At 68.5% G+C, this 24,328-nt stretch overlaps 4 protein-coding genes across 4 annotated transcripts; 3 read left to right on the forward strand and 1 right to left on the reverse strand.

Moving 5' to 3' along the window:
• Positions 1 to 3,984: 3,984 nt before the first annotated feature.
• Positions 3,985 to 5,239, forward strand: CHLNCDRAFT_11505 (hypothetical protein; the record flags this gene model as incomplete). Its single annotated transcript, XM_005845516.1, has 5 exons — positions 3,985 to 4,067; positions 4,223 to 4,309; positions 4,511 to 4,768; positions 4,880 to 5,007; positions 5,163 to 5,239. Coding segments are annotated over 5 exons (633 nt in total), but the record flags the coding sequence as incomplete, so codon positions are not given.
• A 3,091-nt stretch (positions 5,240 to 8,330) lies between these two features.
• CHLNCDRAFT_6736 (hypothetical protein) lies at positions 8,331 to 14,828 on the reverse strand (the record flags this gene model as incomplete). Its single annotated transcript, XM_005845614.1, has 22 exons — positions 8,331 to 8,376; positions 8,463 to 8,554; positions 8,770 to 8,916; positions 9,119 to 9,215; positions 9,427 to 9,508; positions 9,739 to 9,804; positions 10,016 to 10,144; positions 10,568 to 10,661; positions 10,817 to 10,953; positions 11,644 to 11,712; positions 11,960 to 12,023; positions 12,238 to 12,329; positions 12,558 to 12,726; positions 12,928 to 13,054; positions 13,293 to 13,381; positions 13,537 to 13,541; positions 13,571 to 13,629; positions 13,844 to 13,947; positions 14,065 to 14,066; positions 14,132 to 14,278; positions 14,478 to 14,531; positions 14,723 to 14,828. Coding segments are annotated over 22 exons (1,977 nt in total), but the record flags the coding sequence as incomplete, so codon positions are not given.
• A 1,304-nt stretch (positions 14,829 to 16,132) lies between these two features.
• On the forward strand, positions 16,133 to 20,232 carry CHLNCDRAFT_136757 (expressed protein; the record flags this gene model as incomplete). The annotated part of the gene is made up of 11 exons (XM_005845517.1): positions 16,133 to 16,244; positions 16,324 to 16,453; positions 16,673 to 16,932; positions 17,091 to 17,294; positions 17,528 to 17,783; positions 17,974 to 18,115; positions 18,439 to 18,564; positions 18,790 to 18,924; positions 19,129 to 19,395; positions 19,662 to 19,734; positions 20,027 to 20,232. 11 exons carry the CDS (start codon positions 16,133 to 16,135, stop codon positions 20,230 to 20,232), a joined length of 1,911 nt encoding a protein of 636 aa, XP_005845579.1.
• A 938-nt stretch (positions 20,233 to 21,170) lies between these two features.
• Positions 21,171 to 24,222, forward strand: CHLNCDRAFT_56260 (hypothetical protein). Its single transcript, XM_005845518.1, has 10 exons — positions 21,171 to 21,451; positions 21,672 to 21,752; positions 21,863 to 21,939; positions 22,106 to 22,163; positions 22,319 to 22,423; positions 22,647 to 22,729; positions 22,906 to 22,972; positions 23,317 to 23,420; positions 23,632 to 23,744; positions 23,928 to 24,222. The coding sequence occupies exons 1-10, from the start codon at positions 21,175 to 21,177 to the stop codon at positions 24,040 to 24,042; spliced, it is 1,080 nt and encodes a 359-aa protein (XP_005845580.1). The 5' UTR covers positions 21,171 to 21,174; the 3' UTR covers positions 24,043 to 24,222.
• Positions 24,223 to 24,328: the final 106 nt, after the last annotated feature.

Genomic DNA, 24,328 nt, shown 5'->3' on the forward strand with positions numbered 1-24,328 from the left:
ATAGAGGCGCCGTTGTGGGAGCTGGCGGGGGCGGCGCCGCAGGTGCCTAAGGCACACCTGGCGCACCACCTCAGGTGCGCGCCTCACCCGCTCCTCCCGCACTATCCTGCTCCTGCATGCGTGGTTGAGGAGAGAGAGAGGGGCCTATTGGGGCCGTGCCACCAGCCCACCCCATCGCCCCATGCGCGCCCCCCGGGGGGGAGGCGAGGCGGGAAGCGGGTGGGGAAGCTTGTGGGCACGGGTGTGTAGGAGCCGCCGGGCCGTTCTTGAGCAGGCAGGAGGCAGGCACGCAGTCCACGCGGCTCCTTGGCAGCAGGCAGGCAGGCGTGCAGGCCGTGCAGGCGGGCAGCAGGCCCCCAGGCGGCAGCACGAGCACGCGCTGCTGCAAGGACCGTACCGGCGATGATGACGTAGCGCCAGGTGTCCTGTATGCTCATGGTGGGAGACTCCCAGTCGTAGATGCTCTCCAGAGCCTGCGCCGGCGGGCAGCGGGCAGCTGGAGCGCGTGAAGTGGCCGAAACGCGTGCAGGTGGAAGCACACACACACACACATGCACACACCACGCATGTACTCCCCTCTCTCTAGAGACCTCCCTCTCCCCCTCACCCATACAGTCAGCAAACCTGTGCGCACCGAAGCACCAGACCCCACCCCACAACCGCCACCCACCGGCTTGATGCTGTTGTTGATGGCGGGCAGCACCGAGTTGTTGATGGCGGCAGAGGCGGCAGTCAGCTGAGAGAAGTCGTAAGTGGTTAGGGAGAGCAGGACGGCGTTCACCTGCACGGGCTGCAGCCCCACGGCTTGGAGCAGGGGGCGCAGCGCTGCGGCGGGGCGCAGGCGGGGCGGGGAGAGTGGAGGGCTGGTGAGGGTGTGTGTATGCGGCGTGCATGCGGGCGGGGACGCATGCGGCTGGCCGCCTTCCTGCTGCTGTGCACGTCGACTGCCGGGGCACAAGGCTGGCTCTGGGCGTGTGGCCAGCATGCAGCAGCCAGGCAGCGGGAATGAAGCCAGGCAGAGGCGGCCGGCCGGAGGCAAGCCCTCGGCTTGGCGCGCGGCCAGGCCGTAGCGCCTGGAACAGCAGCGGGCCGGGCGGGCGGTGGCTACAGGCGCACCGGCGCTTTCAGCAGTGACGGCGGCCAGGGGCGCCTGCAACGCCGAAATGTTGCCAGACAGCTCGGCTGCTGCTGCGTACACGTCGCCGGTCTGCGGGGCGGGGGGACAGGGCGGCCATGGTGGTCTGTTTCACACGTGTGTGTGTTTCAAGGCAGCCTGCTGGCGCACCGCGATGAGCTCTGTACTCGTGGCCGCCACTGCCCCACACACGGGCTGGAGAGCCGCCAGCAGCCTGCCAACAGCCTGCCAACCACAAAGGCTGCCGGGCCGCCCGCCCGGCGCCCGGCACCCAGGCAGCGGCTGCCATCTTCCGCGCGGCGGCTGCCACCCACGCCGCCGCAGGCTCGGCGCCAGGCCTCCCCGCCACTCACAAAGGTGGAGGTCTGATCCATGAGCCCCCAGAACTCTCCGATCATGTCCTGAGTGGCCACGATGCTCTGGGCCAGTCCCCACGAGCCCACTGCCACCACCAGCACCCCCAGCGCCACCAGCAACAGCTTGGTCCAGGCCGCCACAGGGCCCTCGCCCGGATCTGCAAGGCAGGAGGGGCAGCCGGGTGGGAGGGTTGGGGGTGGAGAGGGATAGAAGGCAGCGTGTGAGAAAAGAGAAAAAGTGACAAGGGCAGCGGGTTGAGAGCCTTCGGGCCATCCAACAGCGCAGCGCGGGGACAACCGGCAGGCGCAGGCAGCAGGGCGCCCACCTGCCTGGCGCTGCCACCACTGCCGCGGCGGCGGCCAGCACTGCCGGCACTGCCGCCACTTCTGCCGGCACCAGGGCCAGCCCGGCACGCGGCACTTGCCGCGCTGCGCGGCGCTGCCCGCTGCTGCCTGCTGCGGCTGCGTGCCATCAGCTGGCGGAGGCGCTCCGCCCATCGACTGCTGCTGCGGAGGCTCTAGAGGCTTCTGGGACCAACTCCCCGACTCTGCAGCAGATATGAACTGGCCAGCCTGCTGCTGCTCCAGCTGCTGCCGCTCCTGCCGCTCCTGCCGCTCGGCGGCCGCGCGCCGCCTGAGCTCCCGACGGCGTACGTAGGTGCGCCGACATGGCCGCACGCACAGCTGCAAGCGGCGGTGGGGAGCGGCTGGGCAGCATATGTCACGGCAGTCTACAGCTGGGCGGTCAGCAAAGGCACGGGCACAGGCCCCGGCGCTTCTGTGGCCTGCCCTCCTCCACCCATCGGCCTCTGCATGACTGCATCACATAAGGAGCGCCAGACTCACCCAGAGCAGGGACAGGATGAAGCCGACGAGGGCGATGCCGCCCAGAACCAGCCCAGGGATGATGCTGGGGATGACCTCGCCCTGCGCCAGCCAGGCAGCGAGCCATCTGAGCGGGCCAGCAGCGCGGGCTGGGCGGCACGGCGGATGGTGTGCAGCGGCGGACAGTGTTTTGGACGGTGTGCAGCAAGAGGTCGACATTCTGAGGGCCTGCTTGGCCCCCCTCCCTGCAGGAGCTGCAGGCTGCCATTATGCCTCCCCTCTGCCTCAGGCAGGACGAGAGGGAGGCTGCCCACGCACCGTCCAGTAGCTGGTTTCGGTGATCTGGAAGGTGGGTGCATCCTCGGTGTTGGCCTCGTACGGGCTGATGCGGCCGCAGTACTCTGGCACATACGTGACCACGCCGTTGTACCAGGGCGGGGTGGGGTAGCTGGCGTTGCCGGCCATTGCGCTGGGCGCCAGCAGGCTGCAGTGCCAGGGTGCCAGGCGGCGCGCGTCTCAGCGGCGGCAGCGGCAGCAGCGGCGGCGGCGGCGCGGCGGAGACCTGCCCATGCTGGGATCACCTGCAGCACCCCTTTAGGCCTTGGTCACCGTCCTAGCTCACTGCGCAGCCTCCACCGGCGTGCGCTGCACAGCACTGCGATTGCTTGCTTTCGGTCAGGGCCTTTCTCTGCTTTGCAGGGCTATTGGCGATGCCTCCCGCCTCCTCAAGAAGCCAAACACGCTAGTAGGCGGCGGCAAGGCTAGCAAGGGGGCACGCGGACCCGATCAAGAAGTGGGCAAGCTGACAAAAGGCCGCGCTTGGCGCACTGACCTCAGTCAATGAGGCCGATTGCGTCTTAAGTAGCCGCAGGTGACGCGGCCCATGTGCTGAGGGCGCTGAGCGGTCGGTACTGGAGGGGCGGCAAGCGGCAAGACTGCCCCTCCCCACAACAGCACTTGCCGCCATGACTATGTGCTGATGAAGGTCATGTCAGGCGTGGTTGCCACCCCAATCTCCAGCGTGGGTTGCCACCACGCCACCTCACCCACCGTCAGGCCATCTGCGTGCGCAGCGACGTCGCCTCTCCCATCGGGGACGTTAGCTGTAACAGTGCCTCACAGGCACCAGATGCGGCTAGGGGGGGTGGAGCTGGCAGCAAATGCGTGTGAAGGGCTGGCTGCAAGCACCCCGCTGGAGCAGGACGCGGGCGGCGGTGGCGGCAGGCGGCCGCGAAATGCGGCGGCCCAGCGCGACGAATATAGCCAGGCGCATTTCATTTCGATGCAGGTGTGCCAAGCAGCAATGCGCAAGCTGCATTCTTGAGTTCTAGACACCGGCCCCCGTGGTGGACCTGCACTCCCATGCAGCCTCTTGCGGCAACCCCTGCCTCGTTTCTCCTCTGAATCGGAGCTCTGTCAACCCATCCAGAAGCCACCCGCCCTTCCCGGTAGCTCCACCGACCTCATCACCAGCCGACCGCGCCAGGCGTCTATGCAGCCTCAGCAGCAACAGCAGCTGCAATGAGCAGCAGTGGGACCCGCAGGCGGCGCGGCACGGCCGCCCCCGCCGAGAATGGAGCCGCTGGCAGCGGCGGCGGCAAGCCGGCGGCAGCCGCTGGCAAGGAGATAGCAGGAGAGGGAGCGAAAGCAGGCGGCGGCAGCCTGCTGCGCGACGAGCTGCCTGCCGTGGTGCTGCTCGTCGTCCTGTACATGCTGCAAGGCGTGCCGCTGGGCCTTTCCATGGGAAGCATGTGAGCCGGGTGCCGCCGCGACTGCCGCTGTCCTGATCTGCCCCGCCGCCGCTCCGATGCGATGCACGGGTCTGAAGCGCTCGCCCCCTGCCTGCCTGAGTGACGCTGCACCGGCCAGCTTGCCCAACCCCTTGGTTGCACCCCCTCGCCCGCAGGCCTTTCCTGATGCAAGCCAAGATGAGCTACACCAAGATCGGCATCTTCTCCCTGGCCTCCTACCCCTACAGGCAAGACGCCTTGCCGTCCTGTCCAACTGGCGGCGCCGCCTGGCGGATGGGCAGCTGCGGCATGCTCCTGGCTGCAATGGCTTTGGCGCTGTACCCCAGCAGCCGCACTGCGGAGCACAGGCATCGCCTGCGGCCTCCCTTTGCTGTGCCCGCTTCTCTGCCTCACTTGCCCGCCTGCCTGCCTGCCTCGTTGGCATCCCTGCCTGCCCGCTGCAGTTTCAAGCTGCTGTGGAGCCCCATTGTGGACTCCCTCTACTGGCCCGCCGTCGGGCGCCGCCGCTCCTGGATCCTGCCCCTGCAGACCGCCAGCGCGGCCCTCATGCTGCTGTGCGGCGGCTGGGTGGAGGCTCAGCTGGATGCGGGCAACGCGGCGGGCGTCACGAGCCTCTTCTTCCTGCTCGTCCTGCTGGCCGCCACCCAGGACGTGGCCGTGGACGGCTGGGCGCTGACGCTGCTCAGCAAGCAGCACGTCGGGTGCGCGCCGCCGGGCTCGCCGCTTCCCCTGCCGGAACAGCTTGCGCACGCGCCGGCCGCGCTCACCCCTCCCTTCATGCCCGCCCCCCTGCCTCACCTGCCGCCATGCAGCTACGCCGCCACGTGTCAGACGGTGGGCATGAACATCGGCTACTTTGCTTCCTTCACAGTCTTCCTCGCACTCAACGACCCCTCCTTCTCTAACAAGTGGCTGCCCGCAGCCTCGGCACCCGGCCAAGGTGCTGCACCGCCTGGCCAAGGCTGGGCTGCTTCTCAGGCTGCCTGGCCGGGGCACTTCTGGCGGCCCCGCGGAGCGGCTGGGGAGCCGGGACGGTTTGTGGGCAGAGGTGTTTGGAGGCCGAGGCTGCCTGCTGCCCTGTCTGCGCCCCTGCAGGCGCCCTGTCGCTGTCTGGCTACATGCGGTTCTGGGGCTGGGCTTACCTGGCAATCACCGCGGCAGTGGCGCTGCTCACTCGGGAGCGCGGTGCCGGGGGCAGGGCCAGGGCAAGCGGCGGCGCCAACGGCGGCATGTATGGCAGCAGCAAGGCCAACGGTGAGCGGGCGAGCGGGCGGCCTGGGGCGGCCAAGCCATGCGGCCGCGCGCAGGGTTTGCAGCGTGGTTTTGTGTGCCGCAAGAGCAGGGCATGCTGCGCGCCAGCGGCTTGCGCGGCTGTGCTCAGCCTGATGGCCGGCGGCCGCACGCTGGCGTGCCTCCACCGATTGTGCGCTGGTGTGGCCCGCCTCCCTGTGCTGGTGCAGGGAGGGAAGGGGCCATCATGCTGAGCAGCACGCAGCGGCTGTCCTCGCTGGGGCGAGCCTCTGAGGGGGAGGCCGTCGAGGAAGCTGCCTGCAGTGGGGGTGGCGCCACGACCGTGGCCGCTCCCGCGGCCGGGAGCGCAGAGGATGGGCGGGAGGAGGATGGAGAGGATGAGGAGGCGGTGCCGCCGCTAGGGGAAGCCTACCTGCAGCTGTGGCGGGTGGTGCGCCTGCCCACCGTCCAGGCAAGCCGCTGGTGGCGTCGAGCGGCCGGGCCGGGGCTGGGCTGAGCCCGGCTGGGTGGCGCGGCCTGGCATGCTTGCGTGCTCCTGCTGCTCTGTTAGGGTGAAACAGCGGTGGCGCTGGACACACCTTCCCGTGGTGGACTGGTTCCTGTGGCAGTGCGCTCCCGCACTGCCCCGCCCGCCCACCCCGAACCTGTCCTGAAGTCCCCTGCGCGTGCTGCTCCCGCCTGCATGCTGCAGCTGCTGGCGCTGGTGCTGGTGACGTGCCGGCTGGGCATGCTGACAGTCGAGGCGGCGGCTCCTCTGAAGCTTCTGGAGAAGGGGGTCAGCAAGGAGGCGCTGGCGGGGCTGGTGAGTGTGGGAGTTGTCCTGAGGTGGTGGGCTGAGGGGGCGGTGTCTGGTACGGGATGAATTGGTGGGATGGACAGGGCTCGCTAGCCCGTTGCTCCATCGCCATGGTACCGCAAGGCTGCAGGGTGTTCCGCTGGGCACATGCCTTCATGGTACAGCTGACATCCTCCCTCCTTGGCCCTTGCTTGTTACCGCATGGTACCGCAGGTTCTGGCTGAGTTCCCAATGGAGCTCGTGTCTGCCTTGGTGGCGGGCCGCTGGGCCGCCGCGGGACGCCCCTTTGCGCCCTGGCTGGCCGGATACCGCGCCCGCCTGGCGCTGGCGGCCGCCAGGTGTGCGGCGCAGCTGGGGGCCCGGGCCAGCCAGGCGCAAAGGGAGTGGCCGGGGCAGGCAGGCCCTCTGCCAGAGGGTGCATGCCAGATGCGAGGCGCCGCCAGTTTCTCGGGACACCTGACTGGGAGCACCCCTGACTGCCTGCCCCTCCCACCTCCCCCCAACCTTCCTCCCCGCTGCGTGGCGCCTCCTGCCTCCCCCCCACACCCCTGCAGCGCCTATGCCGTGCACCGCTTCCCGGCGGGCGCCTCGGCGCTGGGCGACGCGCCCGCCGCTTTTGCCGGCGTGGCGGCGCTGGGGGTGGCCACCTCCTTCACCTCCACCCTCATGTTCACAGCCCTGGGCTCCTTCTTCAACAGGCAAGCGGGCTGGCGGGAGTGATGGATGGATGGATGGATGGATGGAGAGCGGGCGGGTGGCGGCCTGGCAATAGCGCCCACGCCACATGCACGCACCGCCTTGACCGCCACACGCACACCCATGCCATACGCCCCCATCCACCCCACCAGCTGCCGTACTCACCCTAGCTGCCGCACACACCTCACACGACACAAATACCTCCTCACGCACACACACACTCCTCCTTCGCATCCCCTCCCCCTGCAGGATCAGTGACCCAGCCATGGGCGGCGCCTACCTCACCCTGCTCAACACAGTGGCCAACATCGGGGTGACGGTGCCCAAGCTGTTCCTGTTTGCGGGTGGGCTGGGCGGCCGCGTTTGGTGCCGCCTGTACTGCCGCCGGCTGCCTCCCTGCTGCCTCGCGGCTGCCTCCCTGCTGGGCGCCGATGCCGAGCTGGCGCCAATGCACCTGTCGTGCTGCACCCATCGAAAGGCCTGTGATGGCTCTCCCCTCGTTAGCTCTGGCACCCTGCCTGCCACCCGCTGCTCTCTTCTCCGCCCCCGGTGCAGCCATGGATGTGCTGACGCAGCGGCAGTGCGTGGGCGCCGACGTGGCGCCAGAGGCGTGCTCGGCGGCGGGGGGCAGGGGCGTGGGCGCCGCCAACGCCTGCACCGCGGCGGGCGGCGCCTGCGAGGTCCTGCGGGATGGCTTCTACATCCTGGCAGGTGAGCGTGTGGATTGTGTGTGCGTTTGGATTGTGTGCACGCGTGTGTGTGTGTGTAGGGGCGTGCTGCTGCCTCCTGCCTGCTGCCGCCTCCTGCCGCTACCTGCCTCGCCGGTGCTTGCCCGTGAGCAAGCGGCGTCCAGCCCCCACTGCTCGCCCCGCTGACTTTGCACCCCACGCCAACCCCCCCTGCCGTGCAGGCGTGGGCGTGTGCCTGGGACTGGCCATCCTGCTGCTGCTGCGCCGGGTGCTGCCGCGGCTGGAGGCAGCGCCTCTGGATGCCTGGCACGCCAAGGCGCTGAAGCAGCAGTAGCCAGCAGGAGCCCTCAAGCAGCAGTAGCCAGGAGGTGGCAGCAGCCTGGCAGCAGCTGTCATGGGGCAGGAGGCCAGCGCTGATGGGCACGCGGCTGGAGAGCGGACGTGGGACGGAAGCGTGTGGAGAGGCAAGCAGAGGGATCAGATGCAAATTCCTGCCAGGAGAGTTTGGGTCGCCTAGGCAACCCACGCGTTGAGCAATTGATTACACACGAGCATGGATGAAGCTTGGTATTTGGCACTGCGTCAGACAGCAACTTGAACTGTGTCCGTGGCTGCGCCTGTAACCGAGTTCACCGGTGGCGGATGAGCACAACAGTCTGATGGCAATCGGCAGTCAAGACGTAGGGAGCTAGCTGGCGGCGATCCCAGAGATCTCGCTGGTGGCAGAGGCTACTGCCCCACAAGCTCGCCGCCCTTGAGCGCCGCCCGCTCCTCCGACGCCTCGGGCCGCGGCGGGCAGAAGAGGTGGGAGGGGTCGTCGGCGGAGGGGTCGTACCGCACAAATGCCTCCATGGCTTCGTACTCTGCCAGGCCCAGCCTGCAGGGAGGGACAGGCGGGCAGGGTCTCCCAAAACCTTGTCCATGCCCTATCGGACAGCTGCCAGGCTGGCGCGGCGGGCCCACCTGTCGTACAGCGCCGCCGTGGCGCGGTTGCGCTCCTGGGCGCGCTGCCAGAACTCTCGAGGGTCTGCTCCAGGGAACAGGGCGCGGTCCTTCTGCAAAAAGCAGGCGGCGCAGAGTAGGAGGTCCCGCTCTTGAGTGAAGCGACATGAAAAAAGAATCGATTGAGCTCGAGGAAGGGAGGCAGGCACAGCCGCCGCCGCTTCCCTGCCAGCGGCGACGGTCTGGGGCTACAGGATGCGGGATGCTGCCGCCGGCTGGCGGCCTGCGCCCAGCGCCACGCTGCGCCCGTCGTCGCCGCAGGGCTCACCTGGCTCTGGTGCTTGAAGATCGCATCCACCTTCTGCTGCAGCTCCGCGGGGGACAGCGGTACCGCCAGGTCCACCTCCCAAGGCTCCCACTCCTGCCAGGCTCCACGGTACAGCAGCACCTCGGTGCCGCACTCATGGTACCAGTCCTGCTCCCGTACCACACCCAGAGCTCGGAAGATGGCCTGCATGCAATGCATCGATGCATGGTAGACAACGCCCTTCCTGCTGCCTCCAACCCCTGGCAACCGCTGTCGGCAGCACCAGCTGTGGCAGCGGCAAGGCAGGGCAGGGCACGCCACAGGTGCGCTCGACTGCACTAATGCAAGCTCTGGCGCTGGGCGGCTGCACCCCACAAATGCCCTGCTGAGCAGCTCGTGCCTGCAGGCAGGTGCGGTGTGTGCCGTGTGGGTCGGAAAGGTCACCCGCCGCAAAGATCTGGTGCGGCCTGCGTGTGGTTGACATGATGTATTGTTTGGGTGCGGGGAGAGGGCAGGACGTGTTGTGGGAGGAGTGGCGGGTGGCCAGCCTGGCTCTCGGGCAGCAGAGCGGGGGCTGGTTGACGGGTCGGCGGGTCGGCAGGCGAGCACGGCCCCTCGCCTACCGCAGCGGTGGTCATCCCAGCCAGCCAGCCAGCCTGCCGGCTTCCCAGTCCGGACCTTCCAGCTCGCCTGATGCGGTCAAACAGGGCCACCAGCAGATCGATGTCAGCCTGGGACAGAGGCGCCTTGACCACTTGGCCTGCAGCAGGGAGCAGGCAGGGGCAGGGGCGATGCACGCGCCTGCATGATATACTGCGTGGTGGGGTGGCGGGCACGGCCCATGGCAGCAGCCCTGCTCAGCCCGCTGCATCTTGTTGAATGCCCGGCTGGGGAGGTTTGCCAGCGCTCAGTCCGGGCCTGGCGCCAGCTGCTGCCAGCTGGAGGCGTGTTGGTGGAAGCGTGAATGATGTGAGCCCGCCCGCCACCCACCAGTCTGGTAGAAAGGCATGTCCAGGAAGTGTAGGTTTGCCACGTCAGCGCCACACGTGCGCCCCGCTGCAGCGGCAGGCACAGCGCACGGGCTGTACAGGCCTGAGCTGAGCTGGTCAGGGCCAGGCAGTGCGCCTGCAGCCGGCTGGGTGTTGCCCGAAAGGGCCCCAGCTGCCGGTCGGCCCAATTGGAGGGCGCCTGCACCCTCGCCAGCCGCCGTCAGCCTCAGCCAGCCCCCAGCAGCCGCCGACGGCCTGCCAGTGGCAGCCCCACCCACCCGACCGCGCCTCGCACTTGCGGATGAGCGCCTTGGTTCGCAGCACCTCCTCGCTGTCCACCTGCGGCGGGGGCGAGGGAGGGGGTAAGAAAGAAAGGTAGGTGGGAAAGGGCAGGTGCCAGGCCTGAGCTCTGGGCTGCAGCGCCGGCCCGGCATGTCAGCAGGGGCAGCCAGCGCCCCCTCTCCCTCCCTCCTCCTGCAAGCCGCCACCGCTTCCTCACAGCCCCCTGTACAGCCCCACGCTGTACGCCCCAGCCCCACTGTACTGCCCCCTGTACCTCCCCCGGCTGCTTGTCCCGCAGGGCGGCCTCGATGCGGCGGGCCACCTCCCCGGTGCGGCTCGTGTCCAGCCCCATGGCGCCGCCAAACTGCGGGGGGTGGACAGGCAAAGGTTGCTGGCTGGGAGGCGAGGAGGCACCACAGACCCTCCGCCTGTGGCTGCACATGCCTCCACCCTGCACCCCCCCGCGCGTCTCTGCCCATTCCCGCAACACCCGGCCGGCTTCTCAGGAGGCACCGCAAGCCCCGGAAGCTCCCCGGAAGCTGTGCCACACGGTCGGCGCACCTGCACCGCAAAGTCTGCAAAGCGCAGCGCGTCCTCGTCCCACACCGCGATGTTGCCGCTGGTCTGGTAGCCCACATGCACCTGCGGTTGTGGGTGGGTAGGTGGGTGGGTGGGTGATGGGGAGCGTCAGGTGCCAGCTCAGCATGTCTGTGTGGTGGTGGTGGGAGGTAATGGTGGGGTTGAAGAGGCGCCTGCTGGGGCTGAAACGGCAGCCATGCAGCAGTCCGCCCACCCACCTCGTGCCCCTGGTCCACCAGGCGGATGAGTGTGCCGCCCATAGATATGACGTCATCGTCGGGGTGAGGAGACATGATGAGCACGCGCTTGGGGAAGGCTGCAGGCTCGGCGGCAGCACCGGCAGCGCGCTGGGAAGCTGGGGTGCTCAGGGGGCAGCCAGCAGCGGGAGGTGTGTGGGCAGCTTGGTGGGCTGCGGCTGCCGCTGCACCGGCGACGCGAGCTGCATGCATCCCGCCCAGCAGCCCTTGCGTTGTAGCTCACCCGCTGCGCCCCCTGAGGGCGGCGCCTGCGCCGGCGGCAGGCCGTGGTCGGTGTATTGCCTGGTCAGCTGCACCGCACCGCCTCCACCCGTACCGTAGGCGCTGCCATCAGCTGGAGCCTGGCGGTGCGCCTTGATCGTGTCTCCCGCCTCGCTGCTGTTGCTGCTGCTGCCGGCCTCGCCGCCGGCACTGCTCGCAGCAACCTCCTCTTCCATGGGACCAGCGGCGCCGCCGGCAGCTGGACCGGTCCCCTTGGCATCCTTGCCGCCTGCGCCAGCCCTGCCGCGCCGCACGGCCTTGGCGCCGCTCTGCACCTCGGTGCCATGCGGCTTCCCACCTGCGCAAGGCCCAGCAGCATGCACGCAGTCAAGAGGGCAGGACCATGCCATGCAGGGCAGTACCGCCAGATCAGCGCATCCCAGGCAGGGCCGCCCAGCTCTCCACACCCCCTGCTGCCACCAAACAGCTGCCTGGCCCCCGCATGGGGCGCCATGCTGTGTGGGCGCGAGCACCATGCGAGCAAGTGCCGCTTGCATGCATGGGGCCCCAGCCCCACCCCCTCCCACCCCACCCACCCGGCCAGCCGCTGATGGTGCCCTGCAGGGCGTAGAAGACCCGCAGGTTGATGTCATACGCTGGGCCCCACTCCGACCCCACCAAGTCCTGCATATGGAGCATCGGTGGCGGTGGAGGTGGAAGGGGTCAGGGAGCCTGGTGGCACGCATGGCGGCTCCCCCTCAGGCCTTGGCTGTCCCCAGGCAGCGCATCCGGGCGTGCTTCGCCACCGCCCCGCTGGGGTGGCAGCGCCTGAGGAGGCGCTGCCACCTCAGGGTCCCGCTCCGAGAGGAGGCGGCGCCTGCCACCCCAGCTACCAGCCCTAACAACCCGCCTGCAGCGAGTGCTCTGAGTAGTCGTCATCCGTCAGCTTCAGCACCGGCTTGCCCACCTGCACGGCAGGAGAGATTCCACACACTCTAGCTGAAATTTTGTCGCCTCCCTGGGATTGCCGTTGGTTGAGATGAGCAGGCACGCACACCCGGAGGAGGCGGCTGCCCCCCGGCAGCATCCAGCGCGGCGGCGGCGGCCTGCTTGAGCTTGCGGCCAGCCTGCCGTGCCAGCTCAGCGCCGTGCCAGCTCAGCGCCGTGCCAGCTCAGCACACCTGCTGCGCCAGCCAGCAGGCCGCCTTCTTGACCTGGGTGGCGTCCCAGGCGATGGGGCCTAGCACCCAGGGGCACTGCACGCGGGTCAGGCCTGCATGAAACAGGCAGGCAGGCAGGCAGGCAGGAAGCCGCCAGCGGTGGTCACGGGGCCACCGGCCGCCCGCACTCTCCAGCCCTTTGGCTACCCAAGGTGTGGCTACGATATGCACAGCCGTGCAGCGCCGCGCTCTTGCGGGGCGGAGCGCGGCCCCACAGCGCGGCCACACAGCGTGACCACAGCATGGCCCCACCCCACAGCGTGAGCGCAGCGTGGCCCCACGGCGTGACCACAGCGTGCCTGCCGCTGCCGCATAGTCGACATAGGCCGCGGCGTCGGGGTGCTCCTGCAGATAGCTGGCCGCCACCTGCTCAGACACGGGCCCCTCCACCGCCTGCCGCACCACCCCCGCCTTGTTCTCCCCAAATGCCATTAGCACCATGCGGCGCGCCTGCGGGCAGGCCAGTCGCGCACGCGCCAGCGGGGCAGCCGATCATGAGCCTGATCAGGGCACGGCCAGCCAGCCGGCCACGGCCACACCCGCCCGCCGGGGTCCCGCCGATGGTCGAGCCAACCGGCGCCAGCAACCAGCGGGCCAGCCAGGCAGCGCCAGCCTGGCAGCTGGCCAGCCGCCCGCACCCCGCCCAACAACAAACAGTTCAGCCAGGGGTGCAGGGTCCCGGCCTGCCTTGAGGATGGTTGCTACCCCCATGGTGATTGCCCTGCGGGGCACGGCGCCCTCCCCAAAGAAGTCAGAGGCAGCGTCCACGCGGGTCACCCTGCAAGGGCGGGAGTCGATCGGCGGGGTGGGCGGTAGGGCAGGTGGGTAAGCGGGTGAGGCAGGGGCGGACAGGGCCCGGGTGAGGCAGGTGTAGGGAGCAGAGCGCGGCGGCAGCAGGCTTGGGGCTAGGCCCAGCACGCGGGGGCACGGGGTGGGTGCCACGATTCGCAAGACGGCAAAACGACAGAAGGCGGCGGCGGCGGCAGGGTCTCTTGTGCCCAGGGCCGCCGGCGCACCGGTCCAGTGTGATGAGGCGGGTGGTGCTGCCGCGGGCGCTGCCGCGCTCGTTGAACCCGATGTGCCCGGTGCGCCCCAGCCCCAGTATCTGCACAGGGCTCGGGAGTGGAGGGGTTGTGCAGGCGTGTGTGGAGGTGTGGTTGGCGGAAGGCAAGGATGGTGGTGAGGAGGGGAGCCAGCAAGTGTGGCATGTTGTGGTGGGTGGGTGCAAGAGTGATGGCGAGCCCGGAGCGGCGGCGCGACGGCAGCTGCTTTTCCTGCGGCGGCGGCTAGGCACGCGCCTGCAGATCGATGCCTCCCGCCTCCTCAATCTGCCGCTCATACTCCTGGCAGTGCCTCCAGCAGCGGGGTGGGGTGGGTTCTGGGGTTGGCACGCTGTGCTCGCCTCCCCACCCCACCCCCCAACCTCACCACCTCTCGCGTGCCCCACACCCAGCCCGGCCACCACCACCACCACCACCAGCACAGGCAGCAGTTGCGCCTCCCTGCCACCAAACCATGCACAGCACGCACCACACACATGCCAACGATAACCACCACCGCCGCTCACTTGGGCACCTCCGCCAGCGGTACGGTACCGTCTGGAATGTGCGCTGCCCCCGGCGGCAGGTCCACGTGGTCCAGCAGGTGCTCCCGCATGAAGCGGTGGTAGCTCTGCGGGGGCCAGGGCAGCACAGGGGCGGGCATGAGCAGCGGGCGTGAGGCCGTGGGGTGGGGTGGCGGCTTGCTGGGACAGGCGCCGCGCCCCAGCACATACTCTCCCCCTACCACCACTGCCACCCTGCCGCAGCTGCTGTTGCCCACTGCCAGTGGCAGCTGGTGCGGCAGGGCCTGGCACCCGCCTGCAGGGCCTGGGGCTGCATGGGGTGGTACTCATCCAAGTTGAAGGTGAGCACGTTGCGGAAGGACAGGCCCTCCTCTCTGCGGTACACCAGCAGTACAGTGGCGGTACAGTAGCGATAGCATCGTACAGCGGCAGCACAGGCTGGGGGCAGGCAGAAGGAGGGAGGCGAGCGGCAGCGACAGGGCCGGCTCAGCCAAGGGCGGCAGCTGGGCTCGCGGGAGGCTCTGCTGCTCTGGGAGCGTCTGCCACAGGCAGCGCTGCCGGGGGGCCCCTGGTGCGGCTGCGCCCGGCTGGCAGGCGGGCAGGCCCGCAGCTCGCCTGTGCATCCTGACCAGCTCACGGTAGACGTGCATGGGGGTGCTGCCGGTGGCCAGGCCCAGCACGCAGCGCCGCCCTGCAGCAGGTTGGACCGGTGTCGCCAGCAGACGCGAGCGCTGGTCGGGTGGCGGCCGGGCTCGGTCGCACTCAGCCCGACATGCCAGGCAGGCTCGCGGTGCACGCCCCCCGGCTGGTGGCTATGTGCCGTATGCCTAATGCAGGGAGCCAGGGTTGAGCGGAGGTGCCGCTGCCAACCCCGGCACCCACCCTCTGCCTGGCGGCTGCGGATGAGCGCCGCAATCTCTGCCGCCACCACACGGCTGATGTCCTCACTGTCCAGAAAGATCTCGGTGGGCAGGCGCTCGCGGGCGCGCAGCCAGCCCTCGCGCAGCACAGCGCGCTCCATGTCGGCGTCTCTGGCGGCGGCGGCGAGCCGGGCAACGCTGCGGCAGGCGGGCGGCATCTGCGTGAGTAGCGCTGCCTCATCCGGCGGCCGGGAACTGGTTTTCTAAGTCTTCAGGAGTAGCAGGCGCACCTCGGAGTGGCAGTTCTACGCGGGGGTGGAGGGGAAGGCAGACAGGCTCGCTGGTGGATGGGCCAGTTTGCCTCAGATCGCCGTGATCGGGTGTTGGAACGCGAAATTTTCAGCCGAGGTCCCAGGCCTTGGAGCTTGCAGAGGGCGCCAGACACGTCATTCTCAAAGTTCTACGAAGAGGCCACACCTGATGCCCGTTTGTTATCTCAATACGTGCAGAAGCCAGTGACACCAGTGGCCGGGGCTTTCCCTCACGCGCCTGGAAGCGGGTGGCGCCAGCGCCTCCCGCCTGCAACGCTCCTGCTTCAATTGGAAATCAGTCCTCCTTGCAATCTCCAACTACGCCCGGCCAGAGCTGCTGGCTCCAGGCAGCCAGTTACACGGCTCAGAGAAGCAGGCAGACAGGCGCTTCTGCCATTGGGTGGCCAGCCCTGTGCACACGGCGATGCTGCAGCCGGGTGGTGCCGCTTGGGGCATTCCGGGTGCTGCACAGCTAAATGCGGCTACTTGTGCCCAGCCGTCAGGAACCAAACATGCACACAATCGCAATGCAGTCGCTGTCTGGGGTGCAGCAAGCCAGCCGTGTGCAGGGAGCTGATCTGGCTGCTGGCGGCAACGAGTTAGCTCAGTCGGCGGGGTGCGGGTGGGCTTGCCGGTGGGCTTCTGCGCAGGGGCACCAGGAAGTTTGCCTGCTGCACCACTGGCTGGCAGCAGCGGCGGGAGGGGGAACAGGGCAGCACAGTCCAGGCCCGCCGCGGCGTGGCGGCGGCAACCAGGCAGCGCCATGCAAGTGCCTGGCGGGAAACCCTGCTGCACCTTTCGCCGACTTGGGGCGCGCTCAAGCAGCTTCGTTGGTGCCCATCAGGCTGGCAGTAACAAATCTGCGTGCCCGCAGAGACGGGCGTTGCTCCCGTAGCCCCACGCGAACCTGCCGGGGGGCCCTCACCCTCCTCCAAGCCGTCGCGCGGGATCTCGATCGTTCTCCACGGCGGTGGGGCTTAAGGGGCGGCTGTCTTCACGAGGCGCTTCAATTCCGCCAGCTTCTACAGTGGGTGTGCCGGCTTCCGCTCATGCGATACTCAGCTGTAGCTGGCTCCGCAAGCCCTCATACTCTTTGCAGAAGACGACATCGAATTGGCAGCATGGTTCGCACACAGCGGCGGGTGGCCTTCTGGCTCGCCCTCATCATGCTGGGCGCCCAAGGGCTGGAGGCCCGCGAACTGGAGGGCGTGAAGAAGAAGAAGTGGCTTTCAGGTGGGCGGGGCCCGGGCGGCGAGCGGACGGGGGCCGAGCGCGCACGGAGCACCAACCCCTCACCCTCGCTGGCCTGCAGGCAAGGCGCTGATATTGGAGATGGACTTCACAGAAGGCGACGTGGGAAGGCAAGAGGAGCCGCTTGCGGAGCCGGCAGCGGCGCGGGGGGCGGGCTGGCCTGCGGGGCGCCTCGCGCGCCCCGGGGGGCGGTGGGCGGCGGCTGGGCCGCGCCCGGCGCTTGGCCAGCCCAGCAAAGCTTGGCAGGCAGGGCGGGTGCCGCGGGCGGAGGCACGCTCCGGGAAGCCTCCGGCTGCACCACCAGGCCCAGGCCGCAGGCCGGCATGGCTCCGCACCACATGGTGGCGAAACCGCACGTGACGCCGCCGCTGCGCGCCGCGCGCCTGCCCCCCCTCCCCCCCTCCCCGCAGAATCCTGCTCGTCAAGCGCAAGAACCGGCGGCGGAAGTGGCGGGTGAAGGTGAAGGACCCCGGCTGGCTGGAGAAGCTGCGCACGGGCATGGACCTGTCAGCGGGGGGCAGCTGGTGGAACAAAAAAAATTGGGAGGAGGCGGATGAGGAGCCCGAGGATCCGGGCGACGTGCTGGACGAGCCCGAGGACCCCGCCGCCGCGGAGCTGGAGTTCCAAGCGGACAGCATCACCGCCAGCGGCGGGCCCGTGGCGCCGCAGCGTGCGTCCCTCTCCCCGCGCCGAAACGCGCCGTAGCTGGGTGCACTGCGCACGCCGCCGTGCATCCGCGCCGCCCCGCTCCCGCCGCCTCACCCGCCGCCTGCCCATCTCCTGCCCCTCCTGCCTCCCTCCCTCCTCCCCTCCCTGCCGCCGCTGCAGCCATCGTGGTGCCGGCGCAGCCCACGCCCGACGAGCTGCTGGCGGCGCAGCTCAACACGCTGGGGGCGACGACGGTCGGCGCCACCGCAGCCGCCGCCACCGCGTTCGAGGGCAACGGCGGCTACATCAACGTGACGCAAGGCGGCGGCACATGGGTCTGGAACGACCTCTTCCTCTCCTCCCTGGGAGTGCTGGTGATCCCAAGTGAGCGGGGGCTAGCGGGACGGGCGGCGGCGGCGGGCGGGCAGGCTGGCTGCCCGCTGGCTGGGAGGTTGCAGCCGTGGGGCCAGCCGCGGGGCGCGAGTGGGCGTTTGTGGGCGTGGCTGCCGGCGGGCGCGTGCCCCAGCGCGCCGCAGCGTGCCCCAGCGGGCAGCAGCGTGCCCCATCGCGCCCCAGCGTGCCTCAGCGCGCCCCAGCGTGCCTCCTCCGCACCGCAGTCACGGCGATGGATCCTGTGACCAAGGGCACTTGCCGTGCCGGGGCGGCCACCCACAACCCGCCGCTCAACCGCAACCAGATCCAGGGTGTTGTGTTCTCGGACGGCACGCCCAACACGCCCACCACCGCGACCGTGGGCTCCACCTTCTACCTCTGCTCTAACCTCAAGACCAGCCTGACAGCCAACAACAGCCTGGTGGCGCAGCCCGTGCAGCTCAACTGCTCCGGCAGCAGGCACGCGCCGGGGCGGTTCCGGTGGTGGTGCTCGCTCGGGGGTGGTTCTGGTGGTGGTGGTGGTGGTGCTGGTGTGCTGGTGCTGGCCCGGCTCGCCCGCCTGGCTGCCTGCCGACCTGCGCCGCCTGCTTGGCCCGCCGCCGCGGCCCCGTGTGATGACGCCCTGCCCGCCTGCTCTGCCCCCTGCCCCGCCCCACCCGCGGTCGCGCAGCTACGGCATCCCGTGGCGGGCCAACCGCTGCACTTTTGACGACTTCCACGGCTGGGCGGATGCCGCAGACGCCGCGCTGGTTGCTCGCGGCGTCAACATCAACAAGTACTTCTACAGGCAAGCAGCGGCGGCGGGGCGGGTTGTGCGTTTGAGTCTGATTGATGTCTTGTGTGTGTGTCGATGCTGTTCGGGTGGTGTGGCAGCAGCTTCCCCTGCCGGCGAGCCCCGGCGCTGTGTGTCACGTGCGTGCTTGGGTGTGTTTGGGTGTGTTGGCGTCGGTGGGGCACTCCATAACGGAGCAGGCGCCGGGCTGCGCAGCCGTCCAGGCGGCCAGCAGCCGGGAAGGGCACAGGGCCAGCGCCCGGCCACCGCTGCAGGGCAGGCAGGTGGATGCAGCCGCGCGCCCCCCACATGCACCAGCCTCTGAGCCGCCGCTGGGCTGCTCCCTCCCTGCCCTCCTCTGAGAGCAGGGTCTACCTGGTACCGCCCGGACCCTGCGACAAGGAGTGGGCCGGTACCGCCTACCTGGGCTGCGACGGCACCTTCCAGTGCCGCGCCTGGATCGCGGGCAACCACTGGGGCGACGAAAACGTGGGTGCCGGCCGGCCAGCCAGGCGCCACGCCGCGCCGCCCCGCCAGCCAGCCGGGCCTCGCTGCTCGCCCCGCTGCCCCTTGCCCCTCGCGCCGCTGCCGCGCCTGCGGCCTGCCCGCCCACACCCACGCCACCAGCGCCACGTACCCCCTCGCTCACGCAACTCCCCCTCCTGGCCTTGCCTCCCACTCCCCTCCCTCCACCTCGCCTTCTCCCCGCTGCAGGCCATCGCACACGAGCTCTCCCACAACATGTTCATGCAGCACGCGGGCACCACCACCGGCGCCTCTTTCCCCGGAGGATCCTTCAACGAGTACGATGACTTGAGCTGCGCCATGGGCTGGTGCTGCGACAACAGGGTGGGTGGCGCCGGGGCGAGCGCGGGCGAGCGGCTGCAGGCGTGGGGGCCGCCGCCGCACGCTCTCCCAGCATGCCTTCAGCCTCCCAGCCTCCCGTTTGCAGCCCTCGGCATGAACCTGCCCCGCGCCGCCGGCCGCGCCGCCGCTCACCGGCTTTGTTGGCCCCGCCGCCTCCCGCCTGCCTGCCTGTGCGCCCGGGTGCAGTGCTGGAACATGCCGCACGCTTGGCAGATGGGTTGGAACGCGGCGCGCACGTACGATGCGGCCACGCTCATCCGCGGCCGCACCTACAACGTCTCGCTGGGCAGCCAGTCGCGTTATGCGGCCACCGATTTGCCCGTGCGCAACAGCATCCGTGTGCTGCCCTGGAACGTGCCGGGGGTGGGCGCCAACAAGCCGGTGCCGCTGTGGATCTCGTTCCGCACGCGCACCCGCGGCGACATGGGCCTGGCAGCTGGCTGGGATGACAAGGTGGGCGCGCGCGCGTACATTTGTGTGCATCATGCCCCCTGCTGCCATCCTCTCTTCTCGCTGCCCAGTGCCACGCCCAAGCAGGCCCATGCCCGACCCGCCCGCCCGCTCCCCCTGCCGCTGCCCCTGCCGCTCTTCTGTCCGTGGCCCCTCCACTCCCCTCAATTCTCCCCGCACGCCTGCAACTGCCGCCGCTCCCTTCCCTTTTTGTTTCAATTTCATTCAAAGTTCAATTACATTTTGTCTTTCAACTTGTGTTACTGCAGGTCCACATCCACTCCTCCGGCATCTCAGACCCCTACGACTCGGCCTTTACCAACTGGGAGACCATGCTGGGCGGTACGAACTGTTGTACCGCAGCCGTACTGCTGCAGAACGCATGCTGTGCCGCTTGCTCTACTGCCAATGTCCAGATGCGCGGCCTGCCGCGCCCCGCCGTCCCAGTGTGCCCCGTGCTGGGTGGCACGGCTGCGACCCTGGGTGCCGCTGCACTGCTGCGTGCTGCCGCGCTGGCTCGCGCGCACGCCCACCACCCCCATAACCACACGCACCATTTGCGCCCAGCGCCAGCCTCGCACAGACTGCCACGCCCAGCCCCGGCCCCTCCCCTCCCCCTCCCCTCCCGCCGCAGTGGACGAGACATGGACCCACCCTGTGCTGAACGTCACCGTGCGGCGCTACCCCAGCAACAACCCCAGCGCCGCTGTGGTCACGCTGTGCCGGTACTACCGACCCGAGACCTACCTGTCCTGCCTGTACAGCTTGGATTATGACTGCAACGGGAAGGCGGGGTATGACGACGACGCATGCTTAAGTCTCTTACCACCAGCATCGTAGATCTAGCGCTGCCCCGGGACCCGCTTTCTGTTTGCGCTTCAGTCCCGCACAAGCGCGCCGCACCCCGCGCCCACGCCCCTGCCTGTCTGCCCGCCGGCTCGAGCGGCGTCACAGGCAGAGGCCCGCCGTGCCGGCCGGCCTACGCCGTTTCGGCAGTTGCTTGCACCGCTTCAGGGCGCCCCGCGGCCGGCCTGAGCGTGCTCCGAAACTTTCATTTTTATATGCGACATCCGCGCTCTGATGCCCCCCCCCCCCACCGGGACTGGCGGCAGCGCTGCTCCTGCTGTGCAGCCCTCCGCCGGCTGTTGTTAAGCCTTTCTGCACTCTTCAACCATACACCCTCTTCTCTACCCACCACGTTCTTTCCAGGAATTCCCTTTTGAATTGCGCCGTATATCAATCTTCCCCACTGCACGCCGACGGCGTGCCGCACAGGCATCCACCCTTAGCAGCTATTCCCTGCAACAGATCACATGCCCAATTGCCCGCCCTCACGTGCACCTGGCTCCCGCCCGCGCCTCCTGTCGCGGCCACGTCTCTTTCACCACTGCTCCCTCGCATCACTATCACCCTCCCCATCGCCCCTGGTCGGCAGGGGCACCCCAAGCGCTTCTTGCTGCTGGTCAACAGCAAGGCAGAACCCTTCCGTTATGCTGCCTCTCTCTCTCTCTCTCTCTCTCTCTTTTCCCAGCACTGTTTCTATTTAACACCAATGATACTTTGTTTGGTATGTAGGGCTCCCTCCTTGAAGGGAGGATGTAAGGAACAGTCTATCATCACATGATCTCTCAAAAGGGTGGTGGGAATGTCTGGCTGGCTGCATGCGGGAGGGACGCGCTGTGGCACACATGCGCGGCGGCGGCCGCCATCAAATGCCGTGTCATCTACTGGGCATGCTCACCTCGCGGCCTTTTTTGCGCTTCCTGGCAGCCCATATCGCGTATGCGAGCCGCCCTGCGCTTCTCCAGCCTGCTCTCCCGCCCATCACCCTGCATGGCCCTGGCCGCAAAACGGCAGAAGATGGACGCTGCAATCCCCTCCAATGGCGGCCTGAAAATCGGCACACACAGCGGGAGCTTCCACTGCGACGAGGCGCTGGGCGCCTTCCTGCTCAAGCAGACTGCCAAGTTTGCGGGCGCCCAGGTGGTCAGGACGCGAGAACCGGAAGTCATCAAGACGCTGGATGTGGTGATCGACGTCGGGGGCGTGTACGAGCCAGGTGCCGAACCGGCGGCACCACTAGTGCCAGCCGCCCGCACAACACTTGTGTTGTGCGGCAGTTTTCGCCTCTGTGGTCCCTTGTGCCTCCGACTGCTCACATACACAGCTCAGGCGCCACCCACGGGCGCCACTCCCTGTGTTGACCGTGGTGCAGCAGCCCGGCCGCCCGCCACCACGCTCACACGGCACGCCCTGCTGCCGCACTTGTCGCGTTGCAGAGGCGCAGCGGTTTGACCACCACCAGCGCGGCTTCGGAGAGGTGTTCGGCCACGGCTTCAACACCAAGCTGTCAAGCGCGGGGTGGGGCTGCTTTTCCTGGCTCCAAAATGACGCGGTGCCGTGAATGAGAGCGAGCGCGGCGCTGGTGCCACTGCCTGCAACATGTTGAAACAACTGCTGCGTCCTGCAGGCCTGGTGTACAAGCACTATGGGCGTGAGATTGTGGCATCCGCCATGCAGCTGCCGGCTGACCATGCCGACGTGGAGGCAAGCCGTCTGCCTGGCTGGGCCTGCCTTTTGGCTGCGCAGCCGCACCGCATTGCAGCGGTGCCTGCCTCTGTTTGCTCGGCGCGCCACAGCCACTGAAGTGTTGCGTGTGTTTGGCGCTGTGCTCACTCGCTGCGTAGGTTCTGTACCGCCTGTTGTACCGCAGGCTGTGTATCTGGCGGTGTACAAAAACTTCATGGAGGCGATCGATGCCATCGACAATGGTGCGCCTGGTTCACTCCTTTGTCAGCCTTCTTTACAACAAGACAAGTGCACCTCCCAAACCCTGGAGAGCATGGTCACAGCACCACCACCCACACAACCACCTTACCCGGCTCAGACTCCCCGTTCCCCGCCCTGCCTTGCATTGTGCCCCCAGGCGTCAACCAGTGGGACAGCGAGGGTCCGCCCAAGTATGTCAACAACACCCACCTGTCGGCGAGGGTGGGGCGCCTGAACCCAGACTGGAATGAGGACGCCTCGGGTGGGCGCCTGCGCGCGGTGTGCAGGAGCAGCCGCAGCAGCGGTGGTGATCAGCAGTGGCGGCCGGCTGGGCGTCTGGGTAGTGCTTCCAGCTCTACGGCGCTGGTCGGCCCCCCCCCCGCCCGCCCACACCCCAGCCAACAAGCACACGCGGCCACATGCATGGACGCACACGCGGCCACACATAGACACGCATGGCTGCGCCTGCCTGCCGTGGGCTGCAGAGGCGGCCACGATGCGGCAGTTCCAGGCGGCCATGGAGCTGACGGGGAGGGAGTTCACAGAGGCGGTACAGTACTACGCCAGGGTGCGTACTGCCTGCCTGGTGGCCTGTGTATCTGCCCGCCTGCATGCAAACTGGCTGCCTGCCTGCCTGCCGGCACTGTAGCTGTTGCAGCTGGTGCGCTGCGCTGCCTCCCACCCCCGCCACCTCCCGCCCGCCGTGCAACCAACCGCCGCCTGCTGCCCGCGCTGTGCCCGCAGTCCTGGCTGCCGGCGCGGACGCATGTGAAGGAGGCCCTGGAGCAGCGCGCGCAGGTGCACCCCTCAGGTGAGACCGCCCTCGGGGCAGGCTGCGGCACGGTGTCGTTGCGTTTTCGGTGGATGTGCACACACTTTCATTCAATGTGGGCGGCGGCTGCGGCGAGGCTGTGAGCTGCCCCATTGGAAGCCGATGACAGCCAGCCTGTGGCCGCCGGCGGCAGCCTGCTCTCCTCCCCAAGGAGCGGAGGAGAGGATCCAAATGTGCTGTGGAGCGATCGTCATCGCGCTTCCAAGGGGTGGCCCCTTGCTTCACGCCGTGCATCCCGTTGCTTTTGCTTTTGGTGTTACAGTTTGCTCATCCGCAAAGGCACACAGACCCCATTCCGCATGCCATGCCGCCGGCGATTGCAGGGCGCATCATGAAGCTGAACACCTTCTGCCCCTGGAAGGAGCACCTGTACGTGCTGGAGGAGGAGATGGGCGTGGCAGGGGAGGTGCTGTACTGCCTGTACGAGGTGAGGACGTACCGCCTGCCACCTGACTGCGGCAGGCAATGAGAGGTGGCGAGGGGTCTTGCCGTGGCCGGCGCAGCTAAGGAAGCAAGGAAGGCTATCCTGCTTTACTCGCCTGGCATTTGCACATCGTGATCCCCAGCTGGCAGCTATCTTGGTTGTGCCAGCCCGCCTGCCGGCCTTGACCCTGCTTGGCTGCTGTCCACACACGCAGGACGACCGTGAGAAGAAGTGGCGGATTCAGGCGGTGGGGGTGGCCCCCGGCAGCTTTGACAGCCGCAAGGCGCTGCCCGTGGCGTGGCGGGGCCTGCGGGATGCGGAGCTCAGGTGGGCTGGTGGCCTTGCGAGCAGGCCTCAAGCTGCCCCATGCAACGTCCCGGGGCTTGGGATTCGGCTGCATGGCAAGTAGCACAGCAGCAGGGACGCGCGCGCAGCCAGCGCGGCACCCACCCAGCCCCAAGCTCACCGCTGCCTGCCCTCCCTTGTGCGCCCCCTGGCCTCCTGCTGCAGCGCCGCCACCGGCGTGCCGGGCGGCGTGTTTGTGCACGCCTCTGGCTTCATCGGCGGCTGCAGCACGCTGGAGGGGGCGGTGGCCATGGCGACCCTGGCGTTGGACATGGAGTGAGGGGGGGCAGGCAGGCTGCAGCTCAGGCCTGGCTGGCAGCGGCGGCCGTTGCCTGGAGCGGAGCAGCTTGACGCGGCGCTGCTCTTTAGTGCAGCAGAGATGGGATGCGTTGCATTTCGCCACGGTTTGCATGACGCCGCCTATACTGACATTCTTTGGTGTGAATGGCTCAAGGCGCTTCTTGGCGGGGATCATCATGAAGGGGGCTGCCGCCATGCCTGGGAGCACAAATGGGCAGGGGAGTAGCACCATGCCGGCTGCCAATGCTGCTGGTGCCATCAGCCGC

This window comes from Chlorella variabilis (assembly GCF_000147415.1).
Source record: "Chlorella variabilis unplaced genomic scaffold CHLNCscaffold_17, whole genome shotgun sequence".
Classification (NCBI taxonomy): Eukaryota; Viridiplantae; Chlorophyta; class Trebouxiophyceae; order Chlorellales; family Chlorellaceae; genus Chlorella; species Chlorella variabilis.

Excerpts from the sequence above, each read along its gene's own strand:
- CHLNCDRAFT_56260 (XM_005845518.1), top strand. The coding sequence starts at position 21,175 with ATGCGAGCCGCCCTGCGCTTCTCCAGCCTGCTCTCCCGCCCATCACCC. Across the intron at positions 21,452-21,671 it reads CGGGGGCGTGTACGAGCCAG|AGGCGCAGCGGTTTGACCAC; the intron begins GTGCCGAACCGG and ends GTCGCGTTGCAG. Across the intron at positions 21,940-22,105 it reads CTGACCATGCCGACGTGGAG|GCTGTGTATCTGGCGGTGTA; the intron begins GCAAGCCGTCTG and ends GTTGTACCGCAG.